This window comes from Mus musculus, chromosome 13 (genome assembly GCF_000001635.26).
Source record: "Mus musculus strain C57BL/6J chromosome 13, GRCm38.p6 C57BL/6J".
Lineage (NCBI taxonomy): Eukaryota > Metazoa > Chordata > Mammalia > Rodentia > Muridae > Mus > Mus musculus.
In genome coordinates this window covers 27,373,465-27,395,406 of record NC_000079.6, presented here as the reverse complement: position 1 = coordinate 27,395,406, position 21,942 = coordinate 27,373,465, and the positions used below count along the sequence as shown (strand labels likewise).

Below are 21,942 nucleotides of genomic sequence, written 5' to 3'. Positions count from 1 at the left end.
TCTCAGAGACTGAATCACCAATAATAAAAACCCACATGGGTTGGATCTAGGCCTCTCTGCACATATGTAACAGATGTGTAGCTTGGTCTAGAATAGAAGTAAGTAGCAGTGAGGGATAGGGAACCTTAGGGAACCACTAGAAAGTCCTACGTACCTGGGATGCAAGAGGTTCCTAGGACCCAATGGGGATAACATTAGCTGAAATACCTAACACAGGGGAGATAGAACCTAAAGAGGTCACCTCCAGTAGATAGATGTGTCTCCCAGTGATGGGATGGGGCCACCCACCTGTCTCAAAATTTTTAACCCAGAATTTTCTTTGTCTGTCATGGTTTGAATATACTTGACCTAGGTAGTGTCACTACTTAGAGGTGTAGCCTTGTTGGAGTAGGTCTGTCACTATGGGTATGAGACTTAAGAACCTCATCCTAGCTACCCGGAAATCAGTGATCTTCTAGCAATCTTCAGATGAAGATGTAGAACTCTCAGCTCCTCCTGTATCATGGCTGCCTGGATGGTGCCATGTTCCCACCTTGATGATACTAGACTGAACCTCTGAACCTGTAAGCCAGCCCCAACTGAAAGTAGTCCATTTTAAGACTTGCCTTGGTCATGGTGTCTGTTCATAGTAGCCAAACCCTAACTAATTCACTGTCTAAAAAAATGCAGGGACAAAAATGGAGCAGAGGAAGTGCCATCCAGAGACCACTATACCATGTGATTAATTCTATCCCCAGACACCAAACCCTGATACTATTTCTCATGCTTAGATGTGCTTGCAGACAGGAGGCTGGTATGGCTGTCCTCTGAGAGGCTCAGCCAGCACTTGAATAAGACAGATGTAGACAATAACAGCCAACCACTGGATTGAATCTGGGGATCCCATTGGAAGAGTGAGTCTAAAGGCGATGAAGGAGATTTTAGCCTATAGAAAGAACAACAGTATCAACTAACCAGACCTCTCAGAGCTCACAGGGACTAAACTACCAACCAAAATGTATACAAGAGCTGGTCATGGCTCCAGCAGCATATATAGCAGAGGAGTAACTTATCTGTTATAAGTGGGAGAGGAGGCACTTAGTCCTATGGAGGCTTGATGCCCCAGAGATGTGGGATGCTAGAGGGGTTAGGGGGAGTGGGTGGGTGGGGGAATCACCCACTTAAATGCAAAGGGGAAGAGAGTAGGGTAGGGAGTTCATGGAGTGGATACCTGGAAAAGGGATAATATTTGAAATATAAATGAATAAAATGATTAATAAATAAATACATAATTAAAACTTGGGCCTCTAAACTGCCAACACAATCTAGATGAAAGGAGAAAATTAAAATAAAAAAATCGAATAATGCATGCCAAGAAGATGTTACAAGATATCTTGGTGACACAATTGATATTAAAGATTGGTAGGAAGTCAGATAGTTCTCTGAAAAGACAGGACTTGTTAACTTGTTAACCACCAACATTGTGCATTTTTAAATTTTATAGGTAAATGAGTACAATTTCACTGCATTTCTGCAATGCAGTTGGGAGAGTGAAAAGTAGATCATGAATATAGATATAGAAGCATGAATGAGAAAAGGACTGAGCTAGTATAGCAGTGGACTGTCATTTCTACCATAGGTGTTTTACAGCTTACCTTTCCTTCAGAAAGAAAGTGTGCTAAGGGCAGATGTCCTTAAGGGAGCAGGAAGTGAACAGAGGTTAATGTAGGCAGAACTTATATTTTTCTGTGGGACATGAAAATCTTCAGAAGTGCACCTTGTTCACCTTGTCCTGGATGCAATCAGGAAACATGCCTGATAAAACATCAGTAACTGCAGCCATCTCACATCCACAGATAGAAGACAATATGGAGTACATGAGAACTCGTTTGCTTCCCAGTTACTCTTGGCCTGTCCAATCAGTGTGAACTGCTACCATCCAGCTAGCAGAGTGGCCTGGCGGACATGCAGTTAGGTGAAGAATGCTAACATATCATGGGGAATTATAGTTATATCAGTTACTTTTGTCATTGGTATGAGAAAATATCAAACAGAAGCAAGTTCCAGAAACTTAGGTTATTTTGTCTTATATTGGAATAGGATGGAGTTTCTAATGACAGAGTAGGTTAAGTAGCTCTTTCCATTTCCTCATTCAGAAGTGGAGATCAATAAATGTTAGTGCTCATCTTGCTTTTGCCCTTTGGTTCACCCTTGCATCCTAGCTCAAGAAATTGTGTCACATATATTTTGAATGCATCCTGTCACCTCAGTTATATCAGCCTATACCTATCAAATGGACTATCTCCTGGGATTGCATTATCTTACTATAGACCCTGTTAGATCAACTATCAATATTAATGTTAACAGATAGAACTTTGTCAGCTAGACATTCATTCATAGAAAATTTTTAACTTCACATCCGACTTCTTACTCTCAAAAGGTTCAAGACAATCTTACAAGTCAAATATATTCAGTACTACTCTAAGAGGTGCAATACTCTCTCACAGTTCTGATGATGTTCAAAATGTAAAAATCTCTTGGGAGTTCAGGAAGCAGTGAGATCTTATTTAATATAAAACAAGATAGAGGCTACCAGTGTATCTGGGTAAGAAGCAACATTCGCAGTCTAATGAGGATGATTGGGGTCTCTATCAGGGAATTAAAGGACCAAACTATAACTGAAATGCTATGCCGTCTGGAATATTTGACAAAATCAACTGAGTTCAGAAAGATTTAGGTAACTTGCCTGTGGTACCATCTCTGCTGCCTGTAACACACAGAACCTTTGTCACAGCTGATGCTTCTCCATATTTGATACTTTCCTGAGCAGATATTCCACAGACCTCATATCTCTGATACCCTTGGTATTGTCCTACTCTTATGTTTTCCCTTTACAATAGCCTTTCAGATACTCCTTAAAAGGACTATGACACTTGCACTCATTGGCATTCTAGATTTTTGAAGCAAAACTCAATGAGCCCTATAGTCTTTTATTTCAGTGCATGCAAACCCAGTGCCACCTGCACCATGCTACCACATTTTGTGGTAAGCTTCTGGTATAGACTACAGTCAACGATATCATGGGAGATTCTAGATGAGGTTAAGTTAATAATGCATATTAAATATAAAAGTAGTACATTACTAATAAATAAATAAATTAGTTTCTTCCATTACTTTGTGGTAACCCAAATCATTCATTATAGAAACAAACAAACAGCAAACAATGAGAACTTTACATGCTGTTACAGCCTCCTAATTTTAGTAGATTCCCTTAGAGCAGTGGTATTCAACCCTCGGCATCATATCTTTGCTACTTTTATGAATTATAATGTAAGTGTTCGACATAAAGGAGATTATATGTGATATATGACATCTCTGAAGGGCGTTCTCAACCCCAGGATGAATTGTGACCCACAGATTGTGAACCACTGCCTTAGATGCATATTTGCTATACTGACATAAATACTTGACCTTCAAATATCCTACTCACTATCTGTAGGGGATTCATTTATAATAGTAAAATCTATTGTCACATGTATTTGAAAAATAATCTAAAAGACTAGCAATTATACCAGTTAGAATGCATCAGAAGGAATAATTCTTGGAAGAAATAGGTAACACCATGTCCATTAGGTTGGTGAAAAATCTGGAGAACAAACTGGTTAATTTCCATTGAGGTATTGGGTTGGGTAGACTCTTTGGAATCTATACTGTAGAGGCATTGTCACTGATTTTGGTGTGTGACAGAACTGAATGGTAAGAACTTACAGTCAATACTATATTTCAGTGCTGCATGTTATGAGGGAATTGGGCTGAGAGTGAGTGGGACTTCCCATAGTACTAGGCAGCTTTTATCATGCCACATGAGACTTGCCAAATCCAAAGATAATGGATCACCTAATCCAGTAAGATATAACCATTGGGTCAGTAGTAGTACAACTGTCTAGAGGTCAGCAAACTGCTTTTTCATTTGACTTAGGACCATCTCAATACATAGAACCCACGTTTCCTGATATTATCCAGGTTAAAAATCTGTATCTGTGGATGTAATTGTATGAGAATAGAATGGATTCTGTAGTTATTCAGCTCAATAAAAATGATGTTTTTCTAATTGCCTTTGTGTGTTTACCTGCTCCTTCTTTTATCTGTGTAGCAAGTAAAACTCTTTACAGTATTTCATGAATGCTGGTAAAGACTTATAAAGGCAAAACTGTTTAGAGTAAACACTTACTGCTATGCTCTTATAATTCAGAAAGGTGACAGGAATATATGAGAACCTGAAGAAAATAGGGAAAGTCTGGGCCATAGTTATATCCATTTGAATATCACAATCCCATCAATATTTTTGAATGAGAGATGACCGAGGCTATATTCAATTTATCTTGAACACTTGTAACAGCCCGGAAACAAGATAACTACTGAAGATGTATGTATGTCTCTGGTCACGGATAATAGGCTGCACTCTTTGACCCTAACAGAGAAGGTCATAGGATCATCAGTTGTGGTTCAAGTGTCACGTCCTTCTGCCGTCTAACAGGATGTGCTCTACTATATAGGAGGTGGAGGTGGATGTGGAAAGTTAAGAGAAGGAAGGACTTTGGGATGCAGATTTCCTGAATCAGCACACAAGCTTAGGTGTGACTTCTCAGCGATGCTACTGTCTTTGACTCAAATGCTTTCCTGTAAGTAACTCTTCATTTAAATTCCTCTACAGATGCTTAAATATTATGTTACAGGGAAGTTTACTTGTTGCTGTTATTGTTGCCCTATCCTGGATAATTGGACATTTGTTCTTACTTAACCAGGGGAAGCAAAGACATATAGACTTTGGATATACAGGTTAATCATTGCTCTAGAAGGAAAATGAACTCTGGGATTATTGGTTTTCAAAACATAGTAATCTTAGCATAAGACATGTAGTTATATCCAGAGATATTTTGTCTTGTCTTAATTGGCATGACATACAAAGTAGTAGTGGCGGCAGGGAAGCTTTTGCTGTGCCAGAAATTTGTCTTAATACTACAAACACAAGGCATATCCAAAACAAGAAATGATTCATCTCAAAAAAGGGAAAACTACAGATATAGAGACGTTACGATGAAATGAGAGCAGTATATTCTATGGGTAAAATTAGTAACAACTTAGGAAAGGAAGGAACATATTCCAGTTCTGAGTTCTTGTCTATGAATTCTTTGACTTGAATGAATGCATCCAAACTGTCATTCCTGTAGAGAAATGTATACAAGCATTGCAGATGTGGGTAATATAGAACTTTAACAACTTTGTTCAAGTAAAATAAAGGTGTAAAATTTCCCACTACTGCTAACTTGCTTCTATTTTCTTAGTAATGTTTTAAGAAATATGAATTAGTAACAACAGTAAATTTGATTTTATGAAAATAAAAACCAAATAGTGAGCATTCTTTCTTTCTTATAGGACTATGAAAATCCTTCAGTTGATTAATTAATGAAGGGTACATATACATAATTTAATATATATGTACATTACACATAAAATAAACTTAAGACTTCAGGAGTATTTTCAAAGATGTATTAGTGATATGAATTATTTGACAGCATTTTTATTTTCAAATAAAATTAGTGCTTATTTGTATTTTACACAGCTTTTTGGCATATTTAGATATTTTAAATAATTGGGTGTAGATGTTTGCCATTCATTCCTCCTCTCAGTTTCCTAAGTTTGTGTTGGACACTACCACTAATATTAAAAAGAGTTCTATTGAAATATAGATTCCTGAGAATAACATTTTATAACATCTTTTGTGCCAGACTTGTGTGTATAAGGTAAGTAGAATTTTAATTTGATGATTGCATGACATGTCACCCTGTTGTAAACTATTGATATGTTAAAGTTCTGTTCTGGTTTTCTTCATGTAAAGCATGTATGAAAAGAAAGTTGATGAAGCCAACACTTGTCATTGGAAAAATCATTTAAAGGCTTGTGCTATATAGAACAGAGAAAGTAGATAAAATCACATTTCTGGGACCAGTGACCAGTCACCATAGACAATATCTGTTTTTTTACATGGATTTACAACTCTTGCCAACACAGATCATCAGATGAGGGGCAAAATCCTCAGTGTTGGTGCCTTGCATTCTGAAAATGCTAATAATGGTGGTATAAAATAATTACAGAAGGTGCACATATGGCTTATATATTCTTTATGTTTTCATTATAACTATGTTCCCAAGCCAATTCATTGGCTTATTGCAAGCAGCAAATTGAGGAAAATAGTCTAAAACATTTTGCAAAGCTATTAATTTCAAAGTAAAAAAGACATGGTATTTTGAAGCTGAGTTTATAATTCCAGGCTGTGGCATCATGTTATGACAACATACTCTTCATCCTCAATATTAATAAAAAGACAAATAATATGTTTGCACAAATAGTGAAAGTAAAACAAACCTTACATATTGCCTTTGTCAGATTAAAGACAAATATGCTAATATTAGACACTGAGTAATAAGTTACAAAATTTTGACTGTCTTAATCCTGAAAACCAAGAGAAATCTGCAGGATGTTAAATGATCTGAAGAATCTGATTTGATTCTTTGATTGTGTCTTGACTTATGTTAAGCTGCAAATGTTAGGAATAACCAGAAACATGTCTGGAAATAAAAATAAAATTTCAGGATCATAGTCACATTTAAAAATCTAATTCTGTGCAAGTGTGTTTACTTATTTAAACTTGCACAGTAGAACATGTTCATTTCTCAACACATAACACTAGCAAGTTCTGTAAAAGAGGCCACTGTGATGAGGCTTCCATTAACAGAGTGACTGTTCAGAACCTCAGAAAAGGAGATCTGAGTGGCCTCTCTTCTTTTTTTAGCAAGGGCATCATCACGCCTGTTCCTGGTGTCCTACCTGCTTTTATGGGAGAATGTAGTCTCTACATCCACCTGTGCTGAGAAGGATGCCACCATCCAGGACTCCTTAGAGAAACTTCTTACATTGACAACCTTTATGTCTCAAGTTGTCAGTAGTGAAACTGCAAAACTCTTCACTGAATTTGTAAGTACCCCTCTAACTCATGACTTCTCTGTAAAATGGGCCTTCATGCTACTCATTGGGATGTAGTACAGCATAAATAGTGAAGCATCATGACCCAAATATCAGACAATACAATATCATAAGGAGAAAAAATCAGCAGCCATTAAACTCTGTAACAAGAAAAAGGACATTCTCAAGAAATGTTAATTATTTCCTAAAGTCATATAATTTTAATATTTTTTTCTATTTTGAACTTTATTTTCTTTATGCTATGAAGTTCTTGCAAAGAACAGGGTGTGGTTATTATTCCTATTACACATCAGTGGACATATGAGAGTGTGGATTAAATCTACATAACACAACACACACATAGTTGTTGGCATAGTTGTTTCTCCCACTGATGCTTCTTAATGTGCCGCTTTGAATATTTGAAACCACCCTATGTATCCGTTCAAACTATCAAATATTTCACCCATAACAGTTTAACATAACGATTTTAAATATAAATTTATTGTAGCAAATTAATGAACACATTGATAAGTGAAAATGCTAGTTTTCTCTCTTAATTAACTTTTGGCTTATTGCTTCCAATAATATTATTCCAAGATTTATACGACTTTTAACAACTAGTGTAACAGCACTCCAAATTCATTATGACCTCAGTTAGTGATAGATATATAGGTGTAAAAGTATTTTTAAGAAAGTTACAATATTAAGATGTCTAAATAATTAAGTTAGAGAATGTACATACTTAGTTACTACGGGATTTGCCACAAATACTAAACAAAGATAATGCAACATTTAGTAGTTTGTAGTTTTGATAGTTTTGGTGCTAGCTGTAGAATTGTTAGGAAATCTGAGAATAAAAATCATGGAAGTTGGAATATTTGAGGGTTAGTTGGGTGGGGAGAATGAGAATATTGGTCAAGTTTTAAAATGTAGATGAAAGAGTTGATCCCCTAATATATTACTTTCAATTTTACCAATAAGATTTTTATGGGATTTTGGTATATAAATACTGCATCTATGAGAGTACCACCATTCTCTCTCTCCACCAGCTTTTCCACTGTCCTATCCCAAATTCATGGTTTTCATGGTTTATTTTTGTTGCTTCCCTCTCTCTCTCTTTCTCTTTCTCTCTCTCTCTCTCTCTCTCTCTCTCTCTCTCTCTCTCTCTCTCTCTCTCTCTCTCTGTGTGTGTGTGTGTACATATTTACCTATGCTTATCTTTGCCTTTGTCCATGGCTGACTACATATGGTTATACAACCTATGTATCCTATCTTAGGAAGCAATTCATCTTTCAGCAGCCATGGAACCCTATAGCTCTTCATCTAAGGATAGGAATATATGGGATTTCTCCTGACCACATTGTCAGGTGAATGGCTATTATCATTACACTGTTATTATTCAGTCAATTATACTGTTGATAATAAATGGGACCATAAAGTTTACATGTCATTTTTAGGGGAAGGCATCTATCACCATATTTCCTGGAACGTTGGCTTTTTACAAGATTTCTAAAGCATTCCTCTTTTATAGTCTTGGGTTTAAGGATTGCATTGAAGATATACAATTTGGTTGTGGAAACAAAAAGCAATTCATTCTTTGCATTTTGTCCATTTGTGTATCTCTATAATGGTTTCTATCTGTTTCCAGAAGAGCCTTCTTTGATGAGGGCTGAGAGTTACCCTTCTCTGTGGGTATAAGGATATTTATTTATGATATAGTTACAGAATATGTTGAATTAAGAACTGACAGAAATGGGTTCTATGATTTCTCACTTACAGATAGTTGACAAGTTTACATTACCATGTGTTGATTCACTTCTGCTGTATTTAATAACTATCAAGTGCATCATAATTTTGTTATTGGGGCATTCATGTAATTTTCAGTCTCTAACTTATTTACTATTTTATCATTTTCAGAATAATCAGTATGCCCAGGGAAAGAGATACAATGACAGAATCCCTGGGACTTGTCACACTGAGTTTTTTGATACTCCAGTAAACAAGGAGCAATCTCTAGTAAGAACTGTAAGTGTTTCCTCATTATACTTCTTCACCAGAATCTGTGAAGCAATATGACATTTCTACATATAGTCAAGGTGGTCAAAGATACCACAGTGGATATGCTATGAGCAATAAAGTAGTCATACTGAGTGATTAATACAGGTGAAGTCTGCCAAGGTATATTTTAGATGATCTGTAATGTACATGGAGAAAAAATATCTTACCAAAGTTAACCCCTGATCTTTTATAGGAAAGTTTCAATTGATATTGACATTAATAATAGAATATTCACTCATGTAAGCTAAGTAGTGCACATATAGATATATAGATCATGGTAGTTGGCAGCATTATTCATACTGACCTATTCATTCATGACTATGAAGTAGTTTGTGGTCCTACCCCTGTTTCTTTTACTAATTGTTTATTTCTAACTGATTGTCCTTCATTTACTTTATAAATGAAAGCCTCCTGAGCAAATAGTCTAATGCACATTGTATTGTGTTCCCAAGATACAATAATCCTATCTGTATGATGAAAAATCTACATATAATGTTAGCTCAAATTTTGAATATATGAATCTTTGCCATAATTCAATTCAGGATTGAATTGAACATTATATATGTGTGTGTGTGTGTGTGTGTGTGTGTGTGTGTGTGTGTGTGTGTATGTATTACATATATAGATGCATATACATTTACATATATATATACATACATATATATTATATTCATACAATAACATTTATTTTATATATTTTCTTTAATAACACATGCACTCTGTGGGTCTTCTGTTGTCATTGAATTATAATGATATAAATGAAGTAAAATAATGGAAGCATGAACAACGAGTGTTTGAGCAAGGAATTTCATGTATTGATAAAGATTACTTCACTAGAAGCTTCATAGCATAATATATTGGAAGTTCTGAGTTAAATTTTCAACAAAATTTTATAACATGTTATCAGTGACTACCCATTTACTTATACAGCTTGTACGATCTATAAATAATATGAATTGCTACAGAAATTTTATTGTCTTGAGAAAGCCCCCGTTAATATAATCCTATTGCATTTTATTTATTCTAATATGGTTGTTAAATTATCATTACTTAGCCAGAAACACTATTGACATTGGTACACAGTCTATTGAATTCTTGGACGAACGCTCTGAATCATCTTGTGAATGAAATGTCTACAATGCAAGGAGACACTTCTTCTCTTATCTCCAAAGCCAGAGAAATTCAGGCAAAATTTGATGAACTCACGACAGGTGTTAAAATAGTTCAAAGCATGGTGAGTAGTCTTCTGAAAAGCTTATTAGCTTTTTTCATGCTTAAATGCTATACTATCACACACACACACACACACACACACACACACACACACACACACACACACGTGTGTATGTATATATATATATATATATATATATATATATATATATATATATATATATACAATGATTAAAATTGTGAGTCAAACAGATCATAACCACAACCGGTCAAAATGCATCATTGTGAGAGCAAGTCCTAGTAGATACATCTACAAAGCATTCCCACATGTAAGGCTCAGGGAGCACTGCAGAAGAGAGAGAGAGGAACAATTTCAGAAACAGAGAATCAGGGAGTTTGCTCTAAGAATATGTCTTCTATGAACGTAAAATGGGTCATCCATAGGGTCTCACCAACATGACTTCCTAAAATAAAAGATGAAAACAGCCAACACTATTAGCCATGCCGAACTGGACAGTGCATGAGAGGACAATTCATGAGGAACTACACAAAGTTCTATACAAAGGACTACAGAAAACATAGGAATGTTGATAGTAGGAGAAAAAGGTTTTTGCAAGGAAACGTCCATCAATTGGTTTTCAAAATCCAAATGGCCAGTCCTGAAAACATACATACAGTGATCAGGTTTAACATAGTACTACATGTATAGATACATAGTAATATTTGCAGGTAACAATAATTATGAAAGAGGTCATACATTAACAAAAAGAGCAAATGAGTATATTGGAGGGGAAGATGGAAGGAAGAAAGGGAGGGGAGAATTAATATAATTATATTATGTCAAAAATAAATGAAAACTCTAAAAACAAATACCTAGCCACCTCAATTTTTTTTTCTTAATTCATCTACAGCATTCCTCATTTGCTCTAGGATTTTTGTACACACATTATTTTGAGAACTGATTTGGTTGAAAGTATGAGGAAAATTTGATTTAATGTCAAATTTTATGAAGTACAAAATTCAAGACTGGGTCTATGCTGAAGTCAAAGTTTGTTCAGTAACAAAAATGAAATCTCAATTCCTTCATTTTCTTGTTGTCACATCCATGTTTACAAAGTAGCCACTTGGGGGCTTCAGAGATAGCTGAGTGGTTAAGAGCAGTGACTGCTCTTCCAGAGTTCAATTCCCAGCAACCATATGGTAGCTCACAACCATGTGTATTGGAATCTGATGCTCCCTTCTGGTGTGTCTGAAAACAGTCACAGTGTACTCATATAAATAATAAATAAATAAAACTTTAAAAAAAGAGTAGCTACTTGCTGCTTAGCTGTCCATCAACTCCTGCAAGAAACATTTTATTAGGGATTTCACATGTGCAAGAAAATGTATTCGTTAGGGGTAAATTGAAAATCCATATTTACTTTACAATCCTGAGAATATAAATATTTTTACAAATCTGTATTCAATATTTATAAAAATATCAATTTAAAGTATAATTAATAATTGGTTGACTAGTCTTTTGCTGATCATTTTCAGATTGGAGAGAGAGATATTGCGACCTACTCTGCCTGGTCTGGACTGGCATCTTTGCAGTCAAGCAATGAAGATGTTCGCTGTTTTTCTTTTTATACCATGATCCGCTGCCTGCTCAGAGATTCTCGAAAAGTAAATACTTACCTTGAGGTCATCAAATACAAAATGGTTGATCAAAACAACTGCTAATAGCAGGTTTATATATCCTGCTTCTGAGATGCCCCTTTATAAGACATTACGGCAAAGCTTCCTTTTAATTTCTCTCTCGTCTTTAAAAATAAAAATTGCTTGGAAGTACTAAAGTCTTAGTGAATTGCTTCAAATTCCTGTTGTTGGTTCATGCAAAATATATCCATATCATTGACTTCTTCCATTTAGAATATAAGCACCCAACACACACACACACACACACACGCATGCACAAGCGCCCCTCATAATTGTTAGAAACAAAAAAATATTAGTTATACAGTATACAAATTCTATAAAAAAACCTATTGAAGTTGGCAGATATATTTTGAAAGTCAGCCAGTATTTATCAAACTATTTGCAGGACACTGACTGACAATATAGGTAGAATGCAACTGCACCATCCATAACTGTCGTGAAAAATTTCAGTGATCTTAAATGTGTTAGAACTCATATGTGACATGTTTCCGGTATTCTCTTCATGAGTTTTCCACCATGTTCCTCGGAATTTTTGTCTCTTTACCATCATCTCAGACAAACATTCCACAATTCTGAGTAAAACAAGGCTTTTCCAGGCTTATATCAATCTGGTTCTTACTGACATAGTTTATTACTTTGCTCTCATTTTTTGGTGGTTGAAATAAGATAACAGTGAAGGCAGAGATGACTATATCCAAAAGTGTTTCTTCTACCTTCTTTTGGATTTATATTCATTTGCATTTTTTTCAGATTTAGAATTTAGAATACAGAAAAATTACGCCGCTCTTGACTTATGGCACAACACCAAATCCATTGTTCTGATTAAGACTCAAAATGTATTCTTTGGAAGTAGTAAATACCTCTCTTGGGAGTTCACTAGTGGTTTTCTAAACCACACTAGTACAACTCAGGATTCAGTGTCTTCATCAGGACAGCTGAGTCTAGGTGGTGGACCTTCAAGTCTATGTTCTTTCTTCCTTCATTGTGTGAGAAAATTACGTTCACTTGTCCTTCCTGGCTTGATACATTTCGGCAAATTTTGTAGCCAATTTATTGATTGGCTTGATCATGAGATGTGATCTTAGTGGTCTGATAAAATAATTTTAGATAAATGAGAAACATTGAATATTTAGCAATTAATCTGTCGTCTACACTGCAATGTACACATATTACAAATATTCAAAACAGAAAGCTACAATTTTAGTGAATATGGAAATCATTAATTAACCAATGCTTCTTTAAGTACATATTTGACACCACTTCATAATTTATACTACATACTTTTCTACATGATGATAAAGGGGAAACGCATGGTAGCATAAGCATTGTATTACAGAGCATGATGCACATGAGTTTCAAAAGTTTATATTTCTTCCATGAGATAATAAAAATGGCTCAATCTAGACCCCTAAACTCTATGTTTATCTAGACTCAGAAATAAACACCAACATGATAATAAAGTTTACTAGATTGTAGGACTGTGGACTAGTAAAAAAGAAAAATCCCAGGAATAAATTTTACTGTCATCAAGCCTCTTTAAAATAAATGTAGATAGTTCAAAGGGCAAATAAGTGAAAGATATTGGAAGCCTAGTGTATTAGTGAACAACTAGTTTGTGAAGGAATAAATTCAAGAGACTTAGCAATTTAAGATTAGAATAAAGTACAGATAAATCAACGAGAAGGTAGAAAGATTTTCTACAGAGAAAGCTCAGTACATGTGCTCTTAATTATTGCCTAAAGAGGCAGTTTATTAAAAAAAGTGTCTGCACACAGAAAGTGTTAGTATTCTGCTAAATTATTGTACATGGCTGGAGTCTACCTAATATTTAAGCAGAACTAACACTAATGACTGTTTACTTCCTCCCTAGAATAAAAAGGTGGACTTCACTATAAACCTCATTCTACCAAGCCATCATTATCCAGATCCCAAAACAGAAAAGCATATAACCAGAAAATTAGATGATATCTGAATAAAATTAAACACCAGAGTAAATAATTATTACCCATGATCCAGTGATTGTCATTGCAAGTGTGCAATGATTGTGCAACAGATAGGAACAAATAATGAAATGCAGTAAGCAAATGTATACAAAGACAAAAATCAAAGGAACATTTCATAGGACCATTATAGATTTTAGGTAATGTTCAAAGTCTTTTCATAATAAACACCCAGAAATCAAGGAATAGAAGGTAAATACTTCAACGTAATAACAGCAATGAATAACAAAACTACAGCCAACTTTAAAGTAAATGGGAGGAAAATGAAATTGATTCTTCTAAAATGAAGAAAAAGATAAAACACTTATTTTCTCACTCTTCTTCAAGAAGAGCTCAAAGTTTCTTGTGCCAGTATTACAAGGAAGCTTGAAATACACACACAGACACACATGCACACACACACACACACACACACACACACACACACACGAAAGCCTACACAGTAGTAGTATTCCAAAGAACTTCTTTGTAATGTTTTTAATGCCATTTACCCCACCACATATATTGTACACTCCACTGTTCTGTCATCCACCCCAATTTAACTTTTTCTGTTCTGTGATTCCACTTTAAACTCTTATACTACTTCATTCTTTTAAAACCTTCCATACCTGTCCCCTTATTAATTTCTTGACCTCTGTGGGTATTAAGAACATTGCTATTTTTCTTATGACTATAATTTTAATTGAAAGTGAGTATGACATTCACATGTTATTGATTTGGTCTGTCAGGATAAGGTGGCCATCAGGATCTCTAATAATACCTTTAAAATATTAACATTGCATACTCCAGTAGTGGGAAAATGTCACTGATATTTTGGAACAAATTATTTGAAACTATAGATTTTTGGTAATACTATGCACAAAATACTAACTTTGCTGTTTACTCGGCTTAGAAGTTCTATATATTATGGAGGGCCTCCTACAACATATTTCTCCATGGTTTTAAAGATCTCAATATAGAAGACTTGGACTTCTAAAGTTATGCCTAAGTATGTTATTTTATTTTTTGGATGATATTTTGAGTAATATTTTTCTCTTATTTTCTGGTGAAAGTAATTTTTATTAGCTATCATTTTCATTTATATTTCAAATGCTATCCTCAAAGCCACCTATGCCCTCTCCCCACCCTGATTCCCAACCCACCTACTCCTGCTTCCTGGCCCTGGCATTCCCCTGTGCTGGGGCATATGTTTTTCGCAATACCAAGGGCCTCTCCTCCCATTGATGGACAAATAGGCCATCCTCTGCTACATATACAACTAGAGACACAGCTCTGGGGGAGGAGGGGTACTGTTTAGTTCATATTGTTGATCCTCCTATAGGGTTGCTGACCCCTTTAGCTCTTTGGTTACTTTCTCTAGCTCCTTCTTTAGGGGACCTGTGTTCCATCCACTAGATGACTGTGAACATCCACTTCTGCATTTGCCAAGCACTGGCATAGCCTCATAAGGGAGAGCTATATCAGAGTCCTCCCAGCAAACTCTTGCTGGCATATGCAATAGTGTCTGGGTTTGGTGGTTGTATATGGGATGGATCCCTGGGTGGGGTAGTCTCTGGATGGTCCTTCCTTCTGTCTCAGCTCCAAACTTTGTCTCTGTAACTCCTTCCATGGGTAGTTTGTTCCCCATTCTAAGAAGGAATGAAGCATATGCAATTTGCAAAACACATGAAACTCAAGAAGAAGGAAGTAATGTTTGCTATGTACAAAAGTTACTGAATATTTTCCCTCTATATTTCTCTTTTCTTTAATTGTTGAGAAAAAAGTGTTCTGATGGTATCATTTGGGTTTGTAAATTACAAAATAATGTAATCTACAATACTATTAACCAGAAACTCTGGTTACTTTACTGTAAGTTTTTGTTTTATATTTCTAGTAGAGACTTCAAGCAAGATATTGAGTTAGAGTAGAAGTTGTAGAATAGACAGTCTAAGAATTTAAAATAATATTGTTACCCAACAACTGTAATGATGGCTTTAAATATACCATAGATGATTTTCATTATTTGCATTTATTACAGTTTTATAAGGCATTTATAATGAAGGGATAGCTATATATGTAAAATGTTTTCTGACCTTTATTGAGACATTGGCCTTCATCATTTGTGTTTATTACAGCTTTATCTGGAGTTTATCATGAAGAGATAGTGATACATATAAAAGGCCTTCTGACCCTTATTGAGATAATAAAGTGATTTATTTCATTTGGTTACCTACTGATTTAGGTTTTGTGAGTGGTCTTTACAAGGAAATACCTTCACCATGGCCTACCGTCATTTTACTACATCTAAAATTCTAATTACTCATATTGTATTAGATATATGTGCCTCTGTGTTCATCTGGAAAATTTGTTCAGAAATTTGTGATTTTATCATAATTTATATTTTTCTGAGATTAATATAATTGCATAATTTCCTCCCTTCCCTTGCCCTGCAGCCCCTCACATTTAACATTGCTATTTTTCAAGCTCATAGCTCTCTTTTTTGTTTCACTGTCTGTGTTTGGTTTTGTGGTAATGCTGCCTCTATAAAAAGCAGTGGATAATCTTGTCCTTCCCTTATATTTTTTAAATAGTTTCAAGTCCATTTATGTTAGCCAGTACTTTTTGGCACTACTTAGTAGTGTACCTGTCTTTACTTTGTTTGGAAGCTTCTATCATTACTGTTCTTCCAACAGTAATTATAAGCAGATCTACTTTACTGTATTTCAGTTTAACCAGGTAGAAGTCCTTAAAGGGTAAGCACAAAAAGTTTCTTAAAGATTTACAGGAAAACTCTGCTAAACAGGTAGAAGTCCTTAAAGAAGAAATACAAAAAATCCCTTAAAGAATTACAGGAAAATATAACCAAACAGGTAATAGAATTGAACAAAACCATCCAAGATCTAAAAATGCAAGTAAAACAATTTAAAAAAATCCAAAGGGAGACAACTGTGGAGATAGAAATACTAGGAAAGAAATCAGGAAACATAGATGCAAGCATCAGCAAGAGAATACAAGAAATGGAAGAGAGAATCTCAGGTGCAGAAGATTCCATAGAGAACATGGACACAACAATCAAAGAAAATGCAAAGTGCAAAAAGATTCTAACTCAAAACATCCAGGAAATCCAGGACACAATGAGAAGACTAAACCAAAGGATTATAGGTGTAGATGAGAATGAAGATTTTCAACTTAAAAGGCCAGTAAATATCTTCAACAAAACTATAGAAGAAAACTTCCCAAACCTAAAGAAAAAGATACCCATGAACATACAAGAAGCCTACAGAACTCCAAATAGACTGGACCAGAAAAGAAAATTCCTCCCAACACATAATAATCAGAACAACAAATGCGCTAAATAGAGATAGAATATTGTAAGCATTAAGGGAAAAAGGTCAAGTAACATATAAAGGCAGACTTATAAGAATTACACCATACTTCTCACCAGGGACTATTTCAAATGATATCCCCTTTCCTGATTTCCCCTCCAAAATCTCCCTCCCCCTATATCACCCTCAATTCCCTGCTCACCAACCCACGAACTCCTACTCTCTGGCCCTGGCATTCCCCCACACTGGGACATAGAGCCTCCATAGGACCAATGGCATCTCCTCCCATTGATGTCTGATTAGGCTCTCTTCTGCTACACATGCAGCTGGATCCATGAGTCCCATCATGTGTACTCTTTTGTTGGTGGTTTTGTCCCTGGCAGCGCTGGGGGTACAGGTGGGTTCATATTGTTGTTCCTCTTATGGTGCTGCAAACCACTTCAACACCTTGGGTCCTTTCTCTGGCTCCTTTATTGAGGAAACTGTGCTCAGTCCCATGGATGGCTGTGAGCATCCAGTTCTGTGTTGTTCAGGCACTGGCAGAGCCACAAAGGTGCTATATAAGGGTCCTGTCAACAAGCACTGTTGGCATCTACAAGAGTGTCTGTGTTTGGTGACTGTACATGGAATGGTTCCCACGTAGGGCAGTCTCTAGATGGTCATTCCTTAGTCTCTGCTCCGCACTTTGTGTCTGTTACTCCTTCTATGGGTGTTTTGTACACCCTTCTAAGAAGAATCAGGGTATCCACACTTTGGTCTTCCTTCTTCTTAAGTTTCATGTGGTCTGTGAGTTGGATCTTGGATATTCTAAGCTATTAGGCTATTAACCACTTATCAGTGAGTGCATACCACGTTTTGTTTGTTTGTTTCTTTGTTTGTTTGTTTGTGATTCAGTTAGCTCATTTAGGATGTTATCCTCCGTATCCATCCATTTGCCTAAGAATTTGGTAAATTCATTGTTTTTAGTAGCTTAGTAGTACTCCATTATGTAAATGTATCACATTTTCTGCATCCATTCCTCTGTTGAAGGACATCAGGGTTCTTTCCAGCTTCTGGCGACTATAAATAAGGCTGCTATGGACATGGTGGAGCATGTGTCCTTATTACATGTTGGAGCATCTTCTAGGTATATGCCCAGGAGTGGTATTACTGGGTCCTCAGATATTCCTATGTTTAATTTTCTGAAGAAATTACCAAACTGATTTCCAGAGTGGTTGTACAAGCTTGCAATCCCACCGGCAATGAAGGAGTGTTCCGCTTTTTCCACATCCTTGCCAGCATCTGCTGTCAGCTGAGTTTTTCATCTTAGCCATTCTGACTGGTGTGAGGTGGAATCTCAGGATATTTTTGATTTGCATTTCCCTGATGACTAAGTATGTTGAACCATTTTTAGGCCATTCTGTATTTCTCAGTTGAGATTCTTTGTTTAGCTCTGTACCTCATTTTTAATAGGGTTATTTGGTTCTCTAGAGTATGGGGAGTATGGGTATTTCTTTCTTTCTTTTTTTCTTTCTTTCTTTCTTTCTTTCTTTCTTTCTTTCTTTCTTTCTTTCTTTCTTTCTTTCTTTCTTTCCTTCTTTTTTGGCTAATATCCACTTATTAGTGAGTACATATCATGCGTGTCCTTTTGGATTTGAGTTACCTGACTCAGGATGATACCTTTAGTTCCATCCATTTGCATATAAAATCCAGGATGTCCTCATTCTTAATAGATTACAAGTATTCCATTGTATAGATGAACCACATTTTCTGTATCCATTCTTCTGTTATGGGACATCTAGGTTATTTCCAGCTTCTGGCTATCACAAATAAGACTGCTATGAACATAGTGGAACAAGTGCCCCTGTGGCATGGTGGGGCATCTTTTGGGTATATTCCCAAGAGTGGTATAGTTGGGTCTTCAGGTAGATCCATTTACAATTTTATGAGGAAACTCCAAATTGATTTCCAGAATGTTTGTACCAGTTTGCAATCCCACCAGCAATGGAGAAGTGTTTCTCTTTCTCTACCTCCGCTCCAACATGTGTTGTAACCTGACATTTTGATCTTAGCCATTCTGACTGGTGTAAGGTATAATCTCAGGTTAGTTTTAATTTGCACTTCTCTGATCACTAAGGACTTTGAACATTTCTTTAGGCTTTTCTCAGCCATTCGAGATTCCTCAGTTGTGAGTTCTTAGTTTAGTTCCATTTCCCATTTTTTGATTGGGTTGTTTGGCTTTTGGTGATTAACTTCTTGAATTCTTTATGTATTTCGGATATTAGCCCACTATCAGATGTAGGGTAAGTGAAGGTTTTTTTTCCCAATCAGTAGGTTGCCGATTTCTTTATTATTGACTATGTCCTTAACCTTTGAGAAGCTTTCCAGTTTTATGAGCTCCCACTTATCAATTCTCGATCTTAGCGCATGAGACATTGGAGTTTTGTTTAGGAAATTTCCCCCTGTTGCAATGAGTTCAAAGATCTTTCCTCATTTCTTTTCTATTAGATTCAGTGTATCTGGTTTTATGTTGAGGTCCTTGATCCACTTGGAATTAAGCTTTTTGCAAGGTGACAAATATAGACCTATTTTCATTCTTCTACATACAGACAGCAAGTTAGACCAGCACCATTTATTGAAGATGTTTTCTTTTTTCCATTGTATATTTTTAGAATCTTTGTCAAAGATCAAGTGTTCATAAATGTGTGGTTTTATTTCTGGGTCTTTGATTCTATTCCATTGATCAACATGTCTGTCTTTTTACCAATACCATGCAGTTTTTATCACTATTGCTCTGTAGTAAAGCTTGAGGTCAGGGATGGTGTTTCCCCTAGACACTCCTTTATTGTTAAGAATTGTTTTTACTATTCTGTGTTTTTTTGCCTTTCCAGATGAATTTGAGAATTACTCTTTCCATGTCTTTGAAGAATTGTGTTGAAATTTTGATGGGGATTGCATCGAATCTATAGATTGCCTGTGGTAGGCTGGTCATTTTTACTATGTTAATTCTGCCAATCCATGAACATTGGAGATCTCTCCATTTTCTGAGATCTTTTATTTCTTTCTTGAGAGACTTGAAGTTATTATCATTGAGGTCTTTCACTTGTTTGGTTAGAGTTACCCCAAGATATTTTAAAATATCTGTGGCTATTATGAAGGAAATTGTTTTCCTAGTTTCTTTCTCAGCCTGTTTATCCTTTGTATTAAGGAAGGCTACTTATTTATTTGAGTTAATTTTATATCTGGCCACTTTGCTGAAGTTGTTTATCAGCTAGAAAAGTTCTCTGGTAGAATTTTTGGTTTCACTTATGTATACAATCGTATCATCTGCAAATAGTGATACCTTTATTTCTTTTAAATGACCATGTATCCCTTTTTGTTGTCTTATTGTTTTATCTAACACTTTGAGTACTATATTGAATAGATATAGGGAGAAGGAGCATCATTATCTTTTCCCTGATTTCAGTGGGATTGCTTCAAGTATGTCCCCATTTAATTCGATATTGGCTGTAGGTTTGCAGTAACCTGCTTTTATTACATTTGGGTATGGGCCATGAATGCCTGATCTCTCTAATACTTTTAAAATGAAGGGGTGTTGTATTTTGTCCAATACTTTTTCAGCATCTAAGGAAATAATCATGTGATAATTTTTCTTTTAGTTTGTTTATATAGTGGAATACGTTAATGGATTTTCATATATTAAACCAACTTTACATCTGTGGGATGAAGCCACCTTGATCGTGGTGAATGATGGTTTGATGTATTCTTGAATGTACTTTGCAATAATTTTATTAATATGTTTACATTGATATTCATAAGCATGATTGGTCTGAAGTTCTCTTTTTTGGTCAGATCCTTGTGTTGTTTAGGTATCAGAGTAATTGTGGCTTCATAGGTATCAGAGTAATTGTGGCTTCATAGAACGAGTTAGGTAGTATTCATTCTATTTATATTTTATGGGATAGTTTGAGGAAAATTGGTATCAGGTCTTCTTTGAAGGTCTGGTAGAATTCTGCATTAAATCCATCTGGCCCTGGACTTTTTTTTTTTTTTTATGGTTGGGAGGTTTTTATTTACTTCTATTTCCTTGTGTGATATGGACCTGTTTATATAGTTTACCAGATCTTGATTTAACATTGTTATGTGCATCTGTTTAGAAAAACATCTATTTCGTCTAGACTTTCCGGATTTATTGAGTATGGTTTTGTATAGTAGCATCTAATGATTTTTTTTTTTAATTTCCTAAATTTCTGTTGTTATGTCTCCGTTTTCATTTTGGATTTAATTAATTTGGATACTGTCTCTTGGCCCTTTACTTAGTTTGGCTAAGTGTTTTTTTCTGCCTTGTTGATTCTTTCAAAGAACCAGCTTTTGGTTTTGCTGATTCTTTTTTTTTTCCTTTTCCATTTTTTTATTAGGTATTTAGCTCATTTACATTTCCAATGCTATACCAAAAGTCCCCCATACCCACCCACCCCCACTCCCCTAACCACCCACTCCCCCTTTTTGGCCCTGGCGTTCCCCAGTACTGGGCAATATAAAGTTTGCATGTCCAATGGGCCTCTCTTTCTAGTGATGGCCGACTAGGCCATCTTTTGATACATATGAAAATAGAGTCAAGAGCTCCGGGGTACTGGTTAGTTCATAATGTTGTTCCACCTATAGGGTTGCAGATCCCTTTAGCTCCTTGGGTACTTTCTCTAGCTCCTCCATTGGGAGCCCTGTGA

The 21,942-nt window shown here is 35.6% G+C and overlaps 1 protein-coding gene across 1 annotated transcript; it reads left to right on the top strand.

The window, feature by feature from the left end:
• The first annotated feature begins 4,560 nt into the window (after positions 1-4,560).
• Positions 4,561-12,062, top strand: Prl2b1 (prolactin family 2, subfamily b, member 1). The gene is made up of 5 exons (NM_025532.3): positions 4,561-4,661; positions 6,833-7,014; positions 8,920-9,027; positions 10,115-10,294; positions 11,770-12,062. Exons 1-5 carry the CDS (start codon positions 4,631-4,633, stop codon positions 11,953-11,955), a joined length of 687 nt encoding a protein of 228 aa, NP_079808.1. The 5' UTR covers positions 4,561-4,630; the 3' UTR covers positions 11,956-12,062.
• The last annotated feature ends 9,880 nt before the right edge of the window (positions 12,063-21,942 follow it).